The sequence below is a fragment of the Megalops cyprinoides genome, chromosome 7 (assembly GCF_013368585.1).
Source record: "Megalops cyprinoides isolate fMegCyp1 chromosome 7, fMegCyp1.pri, whole genome shotgun sequence".
NCBI classification, from domain to species: domain Eukaryota; kingdom Metazoa; phylum Chordata; class Actinopteri; order Elopiformes; family Megalopidae; genus Megalops; species Megalops cyprinoides.
The window spans coordinates 31,880,832-31,897,327 of NC_050589.1; the positions used below are offsets into that span (position 1 = coordinate 31,880,832).

At 46.3% G+C, this 16,496-nt stretch overlaps 1 protein-coding gene across 1 annotated transcript; it reads right to left on the bottom strand.

Moving 5' to 3' along the window:
* Positions 1 to 1,592: 1,592 nt before the first annotated feature.
* On the bottom strand, positions 1,593 to 15,937 carry tamalin (trafficking regulator and scaffold protein tamalin). Its single transcript, XM_036533644.1, has 8 exons — positions 15,549 to 15,937; positions 12,257 to 12,306; positions 10,419 to 10,473; positions 6,094 to 6,196; positions 4,550 to 4,643; positions 3,146 to 3,212; positions 2,394 to 2,460; positions 1,593 to 2,174 (listed from the first exon to the last, which is right to left on the bottom strand). Exons 1-8 carry the CDS (start codon positions 15,747 to 15,749, stop codon positions 1,699 to 1,701), a joined length of 1,113 nt encoding a protein of 370 aa, XP_036389537.1. The 5' UTR covers positions 15,750 to 15,937; the 3' UTR covers positions 1,593 to 1,698.
* Positions 15,938 to 16,496: the final 559 nt, after the last annotated feature.

Below are 16,496 nucleotides of genomic sequence, written 5' to 3' on the forward strand. Positions count from 1 at the left end.
ATGTCCTAATTGGCCAGCTTATCCACAGAGTGCAATTGTTTTTATGGAAAAAGTGATTAGGGTTTTTCCAAGAACAGACATTGCCACTCAAAAGAGCACTGCTATCGCTCACCGAGGCACTGTGATCTGGTCGTCTTTTGGGTCTGATTGTCAGTCATTGTGACAGCTCTGAGACAATCCCTTTGTGCATTGTGGGTACAGAGCTCCCTGTCCACGTCAGAGCGGTCCCCAACCCCCCACCACAACTGTTGCACAGCCTGGACGGCTTAAGCCTCAAGCGTGCCCAACCCACAGCCCAAACACAGGCCTTTAGCTAGAAACGGACGTACCATACTGACACTGAGGTGAGAAAACCAATACAGAGACACCACCCACCCCCGACTGTGCTAACAGCCCTGCACCAAATGTATGCTTAGTTTGGCCTCTTTAAAAACTCTGTTCATTCCTCTCCCTGCACTTCTTTTTTACTGTGCACTGAAGCACTACTCGGAAGCCGTCATTACACCTCAAAACCTTAACAGTTGGGCAATCACCAGTTGTATTGCCTGCCATTTATCCCCCTCCATTCCCCGGTAAAACAAGGACAATTAAAGTAGGTCCACAACAAATGTCTAAATGCCATCAGTCATTGTCCTGGGGAGCACTGCACACAGCCAAGACCCAGCTGTCAGGAGAGACAAAGAAGGGGCGACACGGACAGAGGAGAGGCAAAGGACCATCGTGACCCCCGAGCTCTCTCGTGACACTGAGAAGAAAGCGCCATCACAACACCCTTGGCTATTTCCGTACTCCATGGGAACGCATTTTGTGTGTGGTACCGGAGTGCTTGAAATGCCTCATAAACAGAATAGAGGAGGCCGGGTCTGGAACGCACCATTCTATCGCCACACATTCCAAAGATTTGCCCAAGGACAATGCGGTGACCTCACTGAATCAAAGAGAACAAACTACAAACGCCTCCTTTCTGGAAGTCCTTGGGAATTTGGTGCCATAGACTGAGAGGAATTCCATGCTTTCCCCACTGCCGGGGGCCAGAAATGTACAAAGGGGAAAAGGTTACCAAAACAAATAAAGGAGACATTCATAGCTATACACAGTATAGTCAGGAAAAAAACTACTACATCTATTGATTATGAATTTATGATTTGTTATCAAATCTGTGATCTGACCAGTTACGTTCTGTTGAGTTATAACTGCCTTTTGTGCATGGGTAAAAGGAGCCCTCAGGGTTACAGGTTACGTGAGGTTAGTGAGAGCAGCGTGAGACAGCAGTGGGGCAGACCACAGCATATTTGAAACGGCTGAAGTCTTGAGCAAAAAAATAAAGGAGAATCAACTTTCATGCACACAAGATAAAACACGTCTCTCAATGCCAAATGTTTATTTTTAGACTTTCTTATCAAAGAACAGAGGACCCGTTTGTACTTCTAAAAGAAATAAAAAATAGTAACAAAACTATCCAAAATCAGCTCTTATGAAAGGACAATAAGGAGATCCTATGATCAACAGATATTACTTTAGTGTTTGTAAAAAAAAAACTGCCCTCTTTACAAAGAAACATCAATAAATCATAAATAAATAACTTAGATGACAATATAGAAAAAAATTAAAGATATTTACAAGGAGCCCTTGGGTGAGGGAGGGGGTACTGAGGAGACAAGGGGGTTTGGGGGCTGTCTAGTCTTCTTGGTTTAAGTATCAAAGCTTGCTTTCCTCTTCCTCCAGAGCCCGGTTCAGTCCTGGGATGAACTTTAGCAGACGTCTGCGGAAGCTCTTCTGCTTGGGTTTTCGGGGCAGGGACCCAAAGCTGCCCTGCTTGTCGCCCCCTGCTGGCGTGGAGGACCCCCTCAGGTAGCTGCGGGTGCTGGCACTTCGGGTGAGGTGCGTCTTGGAGGGGGGGAAGAGCTCGCTGGCGGGGCGGGTGCACCGCTGGGACTGCTTCACGTCGTTCATGGAGCCGCTGTTGCTGTCGGTCTGGTCGTCCTGGTACAGGCAGGTCTGGTAGAGAGGGTCGTCGTCCGTGGCGACGCTCAGGCGGCTGGCGCTGCTGCTGTTGCTGCCCGTGCAGCGGACAGCGCGGACGGCGGCGGGGCTGGGCGCTCCCAGGCTGCCGTACACAAAAGCCCGGGCGGACTCCAGTGACTCGTACACCGCCGCGTCACTCATCACGATTCCTGAGGGGGACAGATCACGAGAGCCAATCAGCCACGGTCAACACGGTCACATGGGCAGAGGGCCATCTGTGGGCCTGGGAGCCGAGATATCCAACACGGGTGGTTTGCATGCATGCAAGTGCAGTATTAGCTCAAACTCATGCATGAAAAATCTGCAGATAAAAATGACGCTGTGCAAGTCTCCACAGTCTCTTGTAAAGAGGACGTGGAAACACTCACCATGAACAAGCCTCTGCTCCTGCACCATCAGAGATCGGAACTCATCCCACTTCTCGTGCAGGGTTTGCTGTTAACAACAACAAAAAAAAACACTCGAGTCAGACAAAACATCCCATTTCTTGCAATGGAGTCATCTGTTTAGCAAGATGGAAGTTTCCATCAGAGGACACAGTCAGCCGTGAGACACAGTTTTTGTCTGTGAGCAAGTATACTGTGCCTTGCAGCTTACTACAAGGGCCAGAAATTGCCTCAGCATCAAATGTAGAAGCCATTTCATTTATGCATCAGTAATTACCAATTTTGACTAATTGTAATTCCAGATAAACAAGACATTAAACCTGTACACCTCCACAGCTGTATATTTGTTTTATAGCTTGTTCACCAAAGCCTTATGAAAACTCCAATCACTCTCAGTCCCAATTAACAACTCCTCTCCAATTATCTCACACACCTGTGGTGATGTTTGAGTTGGGTATAAAAAGGATGCCACCTGACTTTAGCCTTATGTTACTGAAAAACAGTATCAATGCAGTTATTCTTTAATTCTATCAGCAGGGTGAAGTTTTTAAAATTCCAGAGGAATTCTTTAAAACACAGCACAACACGGCAACCTGTATACTTGTCAGCAAGGTTTCCATTCCATCAGCTGAGTGACATCATTACAATATATAAAGCAAACAAAAGGGTGATCTGAGCTGGTTGGGCAGCTCTAAGAGGAGAACCATCATTGTGTAAGAGGAAGAGAGGCTTACCTTTAAAAATTGCAAGCGGGCCTCAAGTTCTGCTTTCCGTATTGAGTCACTGTACACGGTCTCCAGCCTGAGAACAAGAGACGTCTGGGTTAGCGTGTGAGGAGAAAGAACAGGGAACACACTGTCTGCAAATCTCACTCCCCTGTTTTGCAAATTCGGTCTGTTTGTTTTCGTCATGGGCGTCACTGTCTTTCATCCTCCTCTCCACTGAAGTTCCACATAACCTGTCATAAACGTCAGCACCTCACGAGTTGCTGATTCAAGCAGGCTGAATTAGGCCAAATCAAAGTGGCTTCCAAGAGCCTTCACTCTGGCAACCCTGAGGAGAAAAACCCTCACCAGCCCCTGAGACCGAGGGCTTCTTTCACTTGCAATTCCCCTTCTGCTAAAAGAGGGATCTGGAGCAGACTCTGGGGCCATTGCTGGGAGAGCAAGAATCTCCCCAGGCCTGCCATAATGGGTCTCTCTGTGCAGGATTCCGACACATGGCGCGTCTTGGCTTAACAACTTACGAGAGGGGGTTTTAGGAGTCTGTGGCCCCCCGTGTATCGCGTTTCAAGTCACGCACTTTGCTCTTGCAACTGGCCGACACATGCACAACATACAAGGCGGTAGTTTCTCTTTTTTTATGGGACTCCGGTACATTTCTAATTTAATGGTTCGCTTTACACCCATTGGCAGCGGGGATAATTTGGTAATGCTTGTAGCGGTCGAAGAGGCACGCTTTGTTCCCGCACTAGCGTGGTGACCCCCAACCCCCCCCCCCCCCCCCCCCCCCCCGCGAGAGGCAGACTTCTGGGTTTATAAGCGAGGCTCAATTTTAAATGCCTTTTTTCTTTTATTAACTGAAAAAGAGAGCGCAGTTCCATTAAAGCTTTCATAGAGTGTATGTCATACCGTAATAAAAAAAGACCAAAGTGCTACTTTTGCAATGGTGTTTATGCAAAGGAAGAAAACAAACCCAAAGTTAAACCATTTCCACAGAGCTGGTGGTTGAATGCTTCAGCACTTCAGAAACTCCAATTATTTAGAGGACTATAAAGCACCGCAGTAAACTTTTTGGGAATTAACAGTTTTGTGTTGCAGCACATGTCTGCTGGTTGACTAGATGCCATGAATCTCTGTTCCTCCGTTTCGTGAACGGGAAAAACCAGGGCTTTAAGAAAACGTGGACCAGGACGTTTCCAAAGTTAATGACAACAAGCTTAACTGCTCCGCTATGGCAAGTGAAAAAGAGCATGTTAGCGTTTACACACTTGACAAAAATTGAGCAAAAAGTAAGCAGCCCAGAGGATCAAAAATGGCACCCTCAACACCAGAACTGGGACTGTGGCCGAGTGTGAGACTCTCAGTTATCACTGGAGGGAGAACTGGTCCCCCCATCTTAAAGTATGAATCTCTCACCTGATGGAGTTCCCGGAGGACCTAATCAGCTGCACGATCTCCTTGTGTCGAAATCCTTCCACGACGGCCTCGTTCACACTTGCGATGGTGTCCCCTGTGCCAAGCCAAGCAGAAAGGATTATATGTTAAGGCGCTGGGATTTCTCTTGTTCCAGTTAAGAGTTTTAGCACTGCTGCAGTGTGCTGTGATTGGCTAGTTCATAGGACTCCTGTGTTTTATAGAGAAAGGCTCAGTAATCAGGGGTGCCTGGCTCGTATTAAGTTTTTGATCCCTGAATACTGTATACTTCCCCCACTGCCCCAACACCAAATCCATGTGGTTAACATTCAGGACACCTAAACCCTCCCAGTCACGAGGTCCTAATTTAATCTTAATTGGCACTCTTTAACACGCCACAGGACTGACTAACTTTCATGCACGTTTATAGTTCTTCCTTCCTGGTTGTTCAGTGCCACGAGGCTGATTCTTCAGCCAGCTATTCACCACCACGGCGCTGTCATTAGTCACGGGATGGTGCCGGGGACATTTATGCACAGAGGCAGAGGCCTTGGCCATTCTGAGGACTTGGAACAAAAGTACGCGTTTTCCCCTTTCAGGAACCGTGCTCTTTCGTCACCTCCAAAAACAGCACAATGAGGTCATGTGCTCGAGCCGAGAGGGCGGGGGAAACAAAGCACAAAGCATGCCGAGCATGCAGGAAGCGAAACTGACTGACATGCGAGACGGACACAGAGCAGGATGGAGGGGGCTGGATCCCATACTATCACCCCGGCGCTCGGCGGCCTTGCATCACGCACAGGAAAGCACCTCACATACCAGACTAACTTCTGAATCAGTCGCGGTGGGTGGGTTCATACGCTTCGACTCTCACCGCCATTAACCCAAAGTCAAAGAAGAAAAAAAAAAAGTGTGACTGGGAGGGGTGTGGTTAATGTTTCGTCACATGACTGGTGCTGCTGAACGGCTTTTGTACCAAAACAGGAGCACTCCAAAATTAAACACAGGAACGTGGGCATTGTGACTGAACCGTGGAATACTGTGAGTGAGAGCTCTGACCCCGGCTCAGCTGTGTGTGCCAGCTCATGCGGGCTGAGAACAGGGAAGCTGACGGTCACGTTTGTGCTTCCCTTGGCAACGGGCAGAACCAAATTGTGCAGATACCGACTGAGTGACAGCAGCTCTCTGTGCAGATAGTGGGGCGTGGGTGGAACTAACATAACCAGTCTCACCTCCACCTCTACCTATGTGCTGCAGGCAGGTTAATTTGAGTCCTACAGCTATGTATCCATACACACACTCCCTCACACACACACGTATGTGTATATATACACATATGTATTACACATAAACACTTACATGTACGTTTGCGTGACATGGATAGGCTCATCTACTACTCAGTCATATTAAGCTGTCAAATATGCAAAGGCTTCATTTCATTCTTTATTTTCTTAGGTGGGTCCTCTACAGCGTTGCCCCCAGATGTCCCAAACACTGACAAAAACAGAAGCACTGCAAGTGGGTGAAGAAGAGGGGGCTCTGCTTACCAACACGGAGGCCGGCGTTTTGCGCGGGGCTGCCCTCGTGAACCTTGCAGACGAACGTGCACATCTCAACCGAGTTCTCGTTCTGGTGGTGCAGCCCGTACGTCTGAAAAGGAAATGTATCACAATGAGCACAGCCAGCCTAGCCAGAGCAGAACATCTGCCATAAAAACCTGCAGCACAGAGGGCCAAAATGAGGCAACCTGGAAACACTTTGTAAAATCTGTCAGGAAAGAGACTACAGAAAGAAGAGATGGATGATGGGATAGCTGCAAGGCAGTTCTATGCAAAGCAGGTAACACATACAGGAGGAAGCTATATATTTCCCGGCTGAACAAATGAGCGATTTAACATTTATACCAAGACCGATACTGCTCAACTCACAAAGGAGAAATGGCAGTTTCTTTTCCATGAACCCTTCAAACACAAATCATCTTTTGGGGCCATCACCTCACATCTTGTGGATTTGGTGAGACAGACAAGCATTGTTGAGAAATGAACAATGAACTACAAGGTTTGGACAGAGACTGTTTTCAACAGGATGATCCTTTAAAAGTCTATCTCAGCTTGAACAAACCCAAGAGGATCAATGCTAAAATGAGTTACGCCCAGAGTCACAGGTGTGTGGCATGTTAGTGGTGAAACACAGTGTCACATGGGGGCCCCGAGGGATGATTGCTGCCACCAAGGATAGCAAACAGTGCTTGCAGCCCCTCATGCAAATCACTACCTGAGAATTTTGTGACGTGTTGCAAGCAGCGTGGAGCACTAGACCCTTTAATTTGGTTTGCCTGCACTGTAAACCTCTTTTCTTCCACTGGTTTCCTCTACAGATGACGGTTATAGAGCAGCAAACACACCCAAGCCAGTATATGTGTACTGTCTAATAGGAGGGTTTCAGGATGACACTGTAATCTCCCCCCTTTAGGCATCTCAGAGCTGGAGGGCAAACAGAATTCTTTCCTACATGAGGCCTCGCAACAGACGGGACAATGCTCCTCTGCTTTGCATTCAGGGCCTACTACAGCTTTACTACAGAGCTACAGAATCAACTTTACCAGAAACTTCTTTAATTGGAAGGAACTGACAAAGTAGATGCAAAGGGAGGGGTGCGCGTTTGTGTGTGTGTGTGTGTGTGTGTGTGTGTGTGTGTGCGCGTGTGTGTTGGGGGCTAATAATGCTTGACAGTGCCAGTGTTCTGAGGCTAATGTGTGAATGAAGGTTCAACAATTCTCACATTCAAGATGAACCGCTGATGTCTCTGAGCAAGCAGATAACATCGAAGGATGCAGCAGTCTGCAGATGCTAAAAAAAAAAAAAAACAAACAGGCCCATAAATGCTAAAGGAGGAAGACTAAAATCTGATTAAAAACCAAAAAGAACATTGAAAAAAGATGGGTTCTCGTCTGCGTGTCGGTCTGGGCCGAGCATGATTTACATGTCAGATTCTTATCTTACACAGCCATTTATCTTCCTCCTATGCAAAACAAAAGCTCTGCTCCCATGTGATATTCAAAATCCACACTGAGTAAATGTCAGAGATCATGGTCTAGAACCATGCATCGGTGCATAAGTGTGGCGTTTTCACTGACAGATCATATTCTATTCCATGTGTTGAGAGCCTCAAATGTAAGAAACCACAGCTTATTAATCAATACTGGGTACTGGTAAGCTGAAGAGCTTTCTTGATGGGGAAAAGTCTGGTGTTAGAGAACTATGTCACACCATTGGTCGAAAACTGATACTGACATCATGCGCTGACATTGGATTGGACTATCTGATTAGTCATCCAGACACTTGGAAAGTGGAATTTACAGATGTGTAAAATCATTATTGAAACTCCTGGTTGACTGGTGTCAACTGATGAAATCCTTCACCTTGTCAGAGATTGTCATTTACCAGTGACATTTGTGTACAATGTACTACAGTGTGTGTTCCTTCATTTTAACTAACAACACCTTCTGGATTACATCCATTAGCAAACCCTTTCAGAGCAACAACTCGGCTCCGATGCGATTAAGAGGCACAACTCGACTGCGTTTGACTGAGCTCAGCACTTTCAAACGTGATCTCTATCAGGGAGAAAGCACTGACGACTCCCACAGACAAACCAAGGCTAAAATTTCCCAGCGGTCGAATTGCGCGTCTTGTTTCCATGCATGTGCGGTATGAGTGCCGCCACCACAGGTCATCCTGTCTCACTGAGGTTTGAAATTTCCCAGGTAGCGCCAGTCAGAGATGACATGCACTCACGCCTCGTAGAACTTTCCGAACTCTTTTACAAAGCACCGTGTCACCAGCGGGAGGTGAACCTCTCAGGTGAGCGTCACCTGTTTAAATGCTTTAACCACTACAAAAAAATGAGGCTCCCTGAGTGGCTCAGACAGCAAAGGTGCTTGTTCTTAGGGCAGAGTGAGCCCTATGACTGGGGTCTGAAACTAGGTGGGTCACCTGCTGATCATGGCTGGGTGGCCACCCTGGTGCTCTCACGGGGATAGGGGTGGGTGAGTGGGTCAGCCAGGGTGCCCTGTGACTTGGTTGTGTGTCTGTGAGGTGATCAGCATCAAAGGGCTACGTCTATCCTCCACTGAACTTTAGCCCCCTGGTGCACTGTGGGAACTGCAGAGTAAAGAGTAGTTGAATGTGTATCGGAGGATTGCACCCGCTCAGCTTCCCAGTGTCACAGCAGGATGAGGTTAAGTTCAACTGGTGTTTGTGAGTAGCTGGGTAGAAAATAAGAAAAACATGACAGACTAGCAAGCGAAATCTGTCAGCTAATCACACTGTGGGTTATAACGTGGGAATTAATCTAACCGCTTGCTGTTTATAGCACTAATGAAAAATATCCTTATTGTATTAGTGTAAATAGTACAAAATACCCTTACGGTATCGCTTCTGAATTTGATCAATAGCTCCTTTGTATGCGACAATTCATTTCTTATTTATTCATCAACCATATTCATATTGGCGTGTCTGCACCAGTAATTAAGCATTTATTCATGTCATGATAAGTGAGAGTTGGGCTTGCTTTCATTTCCTCAGTTCCAGCACCCGTTGAATCTGCACAGGAATACTGTGGTTCGTTTACAGTAAGGGGGGGAAACCCCAGATGTGCACAGCATGCAAATATACCCCAGAGACGCAAATAGAAGGTTGCATTTACGCAGGACAGGGGGGTGTTCTGGTAGTCAAGCAAGTGTTGCTAGGACCCAAGCGAAACAGTAGTGAGGGGAACTAAAACAAAACAAAAAAAAGAAGGCACAAACATGATCTGACACTTCTCTTTGTCACTGAGAGGCCATGTCCTTACGCTGACACAGGGCAGGAAAGGAAGCCTTTCTATCCAACAATACAGAACAATACTTTGTCCCCAAATATAACTGCTTATCTAGCCACCAAAGAAAAAAAAAATTAAAGAAAGACAGCTTTGTGAAACCACAGCATGATAAAGCTGAGGACTATTATTAGTTGCACATGCATGCTCCCTTTTTAAGGATGGGAGTTCTGAGAGGGGGCTTGTGGTGGACAAGGAAAGGGGCTTGGCTGTGCTGTATTTGGAGATAAGAGTATCTGTACTGTCTGGTGGGGGCCACATCCAGTATGTCCCGAGAACAGAGACAATGATGCTGTGACAAGACCCTGGAAATGCCCCCACCCTGTTTCTGTCATAAGATAAATGCCCATATTTTGAAAAATTTGACAGTTACGACCTATGACCCCACAGAATTCTGGGACCGCTAAATCCCAATTGGTTTTTTTGAGTGAATGAGCTGAAATCACCTTGGTGTAAATCCATGTCATCATGTGTCCAAGTTTCTCTGGGTCTCTCACAGCTGGTACTACTGGGCCTTACATTTCCTAATCATGTAACCAGCAGTGGCACTGAGGAGCTATTACTGTGTATTGCACAACTGAAAACTATCACCTACTTCACTGTTTCAGCAGAATTTCTTCAACTAGCAGGGGAGCTCATAGTGTGCAATAGATATGAGCTCATTTGAGCTGAATTAATCTTACTGCCTGATGTGATATTGAGAAATCTCCAGATTTAATTTGCACATAAATTTTAAATTAATGACACATTTCATTATGCAACTGCTGGCATAAGTCACTATACAATGGCAGGGGGGAGCAAGCAAACACATGCAGTGTTAATGGCAGATGATATAAGAATTATTTTACATTAAGGAAATGTAAAGAGAGTGTTGTGAAGCATGTCGACTGAAACCCTCAAAGCACAACAGCGAAGAAATGAGGTGGACCTGGGGGGATTACGGTATCTGACATGTGCTGAGCACCATCTCCAACCAGCCATATAATCCTCTTACCTGAATCTCAAAGCCAAACGTCTCCTCATCTTCCTTCTCCAGAACGATGACTTTCCTGGATAGAAAGGACGTGAGATCAAATGAATTTCCACATTAATTAGACTCCAAGCAGACATCCCAATAAACTGCCAATTCAGAACATGGGCTTTATGACAGCAACATCCTGGATTCAGGGGGGCGGTGATGGTGATGGTGGTGGTGGAGGGGGGGTTGCTTGTGCTTGCTGGAAGTGCTTGTCAAAACCCATCTGTCAGAGGCGTGGGTCTTTTGGCATGGCGGGCTCAACTTGTCTTAAAAGCTGAACGATGTGTTCCCACAGGGACAGGGCTGAGTGCTGTGACCTGCGACAGCTGTGTGAACCTTTCAGAGGTTGCACTGAGACTTCTAAACACACCGTTTGACTCACTTCAGGGATCACCTGCTCCAAGCTCTTCACTGAGCATCGCTGTAGAGGTTCAACATTCACTAAGCATTTATAGCGTGATACTACTGGAATGCATTTATTTTTCTTAGCACATACCCTCAGGATATATCCAACTGCACCCCACCACCCATGAGTTGAACCCACAACCTTTGGGTTACAAGCCCATCTCCTTTACCACTACGCCACATGGCTGCACTGGCAGATGCTTTGGCCACGCGGTGTGCTACACACCCGCAGCAGCAGTAAGCATCATTAGTAGCAGCGAGAACAATGGGCCCACTGAGGCCATGAAAAAGGAACTGCACAAAACACAACCACAAGGGTGTGGCCAAGTGACATTATCAGAGGCGATCCCGTGCCAACGACACAAACAAAAACCAAACAAGACAAACAGAGCAGGGAAACGTTCCAACGACACACATCATCTCCACTGTGAATTTGGTATTCAGGGCCGGTCCTTTCCAATCACGCACAAATCAGTCATAACAACACCCTGCTTCTCGGTTTCCCTCAGAAAATGACGAGAGGGAGTGTCCCGTTGGCCTGCACTGCGTGATGGTCCATCAGCCCTTCAATTAGAAACACCACTCATGGCCAGCTTTGTGGGGTGGGTAAGAGGCAACAACAAACGGCCATTATCCAATGTAACAAGCACGCCTGTCTGACCAAACGCTATTTGTGTCATTGCCTTTTCATAATGGCAGTCCATGAATATGAATCCTTGCACCACCACAAGACATAATAGCACCGACTGTTGCCAGACAATGCTCTTTAAAGACAGGCCCAGGAGACTACAAAACATCGAATTACACTGATACTAATACAATTTTGCGTGCGCGCGCGGAAAAATGGTGAGGGTATAAAGGCATTTTGTTTGTCCTAACTTAATTTACTCACAGAGATTTTCAGAAAGAAGATGGATCTGGTAAACACTCAATTACATTATGATCATATGCATGCTATTGACTCTCATTTAGCCATTCCGATTCCTGATGTGCGTTTCATCTGAAGGTCAGTTGGCCCAATGTTCAAACAAAGCATTTTACCGCATTAATGATCCTTTCTTTTACTTCTGCCTTAAAAGGCAGTTACATGAGGAAATGAAAAATCATGGAAACCGCCTGACCAGATATTCTGCATCATGCATACGTCCAACTAAACACTTTTGTGCTGATCACATTCAAATACTTTTAAAGGAATCTTTAAAATACATTACAAGTGCTAATTCAATAAACATGTTAAGTAATAAAGTGCCCCTGAATACATCCTTAACCGTGTTATTCCTAGGACTAGTGGTCATGACTGAGCCTGAACGCCTACAGCTCTGCTTTCATTCATGTACAGAAGGACATGTAGAGTGAGCAGTTGGGAGCTGGAGAGGAACAAGCTGATGATGCAGAGAGGTGAGAAGTACCTTTGCAGCTCCGGAGACTTTGTCAGGGGCTTCCACTTCTGCAGGCCACCCTGTGGAGAGAGAGAAGGGAGAGATGCTGAAAGATGCCGATGGGTTCTCAGCCAGCGCATGTGTGGTATGCGTGTACCAGTCAGGCCAAGTGCGTCTGGGAATTCCCCAGCACGGCAGGAGAACAGGCTTGGGTGAAACACCCCTCTGACACGCGGCCAGCTATGCACCAGCCAGCCCGGCTTTTTCACTTTCTTCCCCACAATCGGTCGCGTGTCACCTTGCCGTCAGGTAGAAAAACAACTACATTCACTGTCGTCATCTATAAACACGACGCCGCAGACAAAAGCAAAACAAAAATCTCGGAACAAAAATCTCGGAGCCGCCTCTCGGAGCCGCCTCCTTTACCTCCAAAATGTTGCTGTGTGTCAAAGGAAGGATTGTTGTTTCCGTATCTGTGCTGCATCTGCGGTCGGCTTTCTGGCCATCTCCTCGTGCTCTGCCGATACACCCACTGTACTGACTTAGCTCTTTGATTATGATCAGCAGAATCTCAGGCATGCTAGCCAGACCCACAAAGTTCACACTTAGTTTCACCAAGAGTGTCTGGAGTCCCCAGGATTTTCCACAATCACCACATTGAGAGTAAATGAAGTCAAGAGCCTGCCAAGAACCACCCCACTTAGCACGAGCCCCTTTCACATTACACAGCCTCTCTTTTTCCTCTTTCTCCTTTTCCGACAATCAATCCACTCCTGTTCTACCTTGCCGAGTCCAAGCCTTGTTCTTCTGAAAGCACACTTCGTGAGACGGCCAGGGATAACGAAACATTGCCTTTCTTTATTTTCTTACACTTACTAAATCGCCGCGGGCCCCTTTTCAATGACTTCATTTATTCCCGAATACCTTGGGAGTCCCGCGGGGGTGGCTGAAGCGAGGGCCGAATCCGCCTCACAATGTGCTTTTGTGGCCAGGCGCGGGGCCGGCTGGTGTGGGAGGCATGCGGCGCCGAGTTGGACGGCCACCTCCCTCCATTCCCTCCTCTGCACCAACACCTGGGCAGGGCGCTCAAAGCGGCCCTTTCACGCCACAGGGAAACCTCGCCGTTTCTGAACTGCTTGCAGAGAGGCAGCAGACGGTCCAGCGACGCTGAGACACTTCATGTCTCTCGCTATGTCTGCTGAATCTTCACTGAAGCCTCCTTGTTTACTTCTATCCAACACATTTGTGTCAAATGTCAGGCACGTGTATAGACAGCTGGCTCAAGCCAAAAGTTCTATTTGGAACTTTAGGACACTGGGCTGGTTAGGAGGCAGTTGTGACTTTTAGGTATTACTGCCAAATGTATTTGCTAAATAGGTAGGTCTACGTTTGAATGTAGCCAAGTCCACTCCTTGGTGAAAATGACGCTATTTAAAAAAAAAAAAGTCTTCTGGTAATACCACTTAATCAACACAAGTTTAACAATAAGTCTGTAGCTTGTGGCTGTCATGCAGGTGAAGGTATGTTTTCATACAGGAATATTTTGGGTACTTCTGGGAACAAGGCGTGTGGGAGCTGGAAGTGCAGAGCTCAAGGCCTGCGGCTGCCAAATTAAACACCAGCATGGGGACTCAAAAAAGAGGGCAAAAACATTCAAATAAATCTCCCCAGGAAGTAACTGGGCACTGCACAGTTCATTCCCAATGACGTCAAAATCCGTCTTAGTTTTGCTCGCAAAAGCAATGTTTGCCAATCCTTATGGCTAATTGCTGGAATTACGTTTGAGAGGCCTACATCTCACAGTGCATGCATTGTAAGCGCTACATAAAAAGAACCCCTTTGGACAACTTAGCTTTCAGTGCGTTCAGTACCGCCTTGTCTCCACTCCTGAGCCAGGTTCCAGTGTGGGTGGTCTTACTTCACTGTGGCAGTCAAAAGCACGCCTTACATCTGTTACACGGCACCTGTGTGTATTCCCCCAGGAACACCATTTCCAAATAGCCAACAAGCGCAGGTGGTACTGCTGGTGGCAATGTTTAAGGATAAGATGGGATGATCACAAAAACGTATAGACTATATGGGCTCGCGGCTTCACGTGTTGCAACAGGCAGGTGTATCGTAACTGGGTTTTTACCATATTATCATCTGCTACTATGCAAATACCGTCCGACTGTTAAATGCAATGAGCCTCCAGCCACCTACAATCCAGGATAAACGAGTTCCTTCTAAATTTTTCAATGGTGTGCATTATCCCCTCCGTCCATGTAAATTAGAAGATTACCTTCGGCATTTGCTTATCGGAACCACGTGCAGCTTCTTAGCCAGCCATTCAAATATCTTAACCTACGATCTAGCCTTCGTTTCACACTACGGGTGCACATGCGAAAGTTTTCGTCCAAACTCTACATACCCAAAATTCAGTCCGATTAATAGCTGCCTCAGAACGTCAAACCCGGTAACACAATTTCAGAAATAACCGGCCAGTCAACGTATGTTTATACCCAACACGAACAAGGTGTTTAGCCTTTAAAACTGTTGGCGAGGCAAAGATGTGTCTCAGACTCCAGGGTGCTTTTAAAAGCTAAAATACCCAAGTCAACGTTATCCCCAGTGAACATTCGCTGCTTGTTAGTCTAGCGAGCTACTTCATCTATACGAATGTTAGTTGTATAGCCTAACGTTGAGAGAAAGTTGCAACCATGTGCCCAATTTACTGTTCCCAATTAAACCCCATGCCTTCGCAGGATTATTGTCTCCATTCGTAATTAGTTCCAGACACCCTCGATCCCCATGTGTGACCAATGTGTGCGTTTGACGCCAGGGACCCGCTGCACCGCAGAAGTCACTGACTACATCTGTCAAATTAAAACACCCCCAAATATCAACAGTTTATAGTTATCTGAGTCCGAGAAGCACGTCTTTATTTGATTGGTTAGCTAAAAGAAATCAGTTCGCTTCATCTATGGCACTGGTAGCCAAACGAACGAATTGTCTGGAATTAATACTGGCGATACCTTCTACATAGCTAGCTGTCTGCGGTCCACGGTTATTCTGATATTTTCCAGACATGTTTTTAGACCATTATTGCGCGAAATGTCAAATGCAACTTCCTAACAAGCAATCTAGAGAGTGGAAAAAACAAATGCACAAGTTGACTGCATTCAACCTATCATTAGCCACTATTAAAGAGCTCAAGATTCAGTGACTCGACAAAACAAGCCAGCTCGAGACAAACTTTGAGAAAGTGCATGGACCCTTCAGATTAAGTCAGACTGGCAGTCGCAATTTCTTGAAGAAGATGGTTAACTGTTTTATTAATTACCTTTCTGAAATTCCGGGGCAGCGTCCCCCCAGAATACGCCAGGGTCCTGTAGTTGTAAACATCTGAAGAACTGTTGGATTCCATGGTTCTACAGCTGTCCGATTTGGAAGAGCTGAAGTATATCTCGCCGCTGTCCGATGTTCCACAGTCCGGGTCACTGGAGTTAAGTTTCTTTAACTTTCGGAAGGTCATATTCTTCATATTAAAGTGCTCCCCACTCGCGAAAGAGTCAAGGGCAAAAATCGCGTGAGACCTGCTCGAAACAACACACCACAACTGTCACTATGGCTTTTAGTAGCCTACACAAAGGCTTCTTTACTGGGCTGTGAGGAAGTGTAGCAACCACTACTACCACTCTCCTTGTTGGCTACTAGTATGAAATGCAGCTCAGCAACAGATAGGATGCGAAATGAATGCCCCTAGAGGCGGGGCGACTCATGCAAACAGCTCAGCTGGATGCTGATGGCGACTGCAATGTGTTTGCTTATTTCCTTTGTTTTTAAAAAGGGCTACTTGTGGGGTGTACACAGCTCACTTGTAAATAACTTTAAATGTAGAAAACGCATCCGTTCTTGGTGAACTGCGAGGTTGCAAAAACAATTTGGCAATGGGAAGTATGAAAATTATGATAGGCTACTCTGAATACCTCTATGCATTTTAACGCTCAGCGATTAAACTCTTGCTAGAAGAATTCCACATAGTAGGTCTAGTTTTTCCACGTGTTTCGGGGGCTTTAAGAGACCACGTGTGAGCCTCCATTTAAAAATGTTTTACGAATATATTTGCCTCCTGTATGCTTATCCTTATTAGTAACTCTGCAATAACTATTCTTGAAGAAATTAGAGGACTTGAATTTGGAGCGACTTCTCATTTTCCTACCATCACGGTCTCTCGTAGGGACGGTAAAGAGTTTTACTAAACGTTTAAAGGAATTGTGTTTCATTTTAA

Bases quoted from the DNA above. Each gene is read 5' to 3' on its own strand.
- tamalin (XM_036533644.1), bottom strand. From the start codon at position 15,749: ATGAAGAATATGACCTTCCGAAAGTTAAAGAAACTTAACTCCAGTGAC. The intron at 4,644-6,093 runs GTAAGCAGAGCC...GGCTTGGCACAG, and splicing joins AAACGCCGGCCTCCGTGTTG to GGGACACCATCGCAAGTGTG. The intron at 2,461-3,145 runs GTAAGCCTCTCT...TGTTGTTAACAG, and splicing joins CCCGCTTGCAATTTTTAAAG to CAAACCCTGCACGAGAAGTG.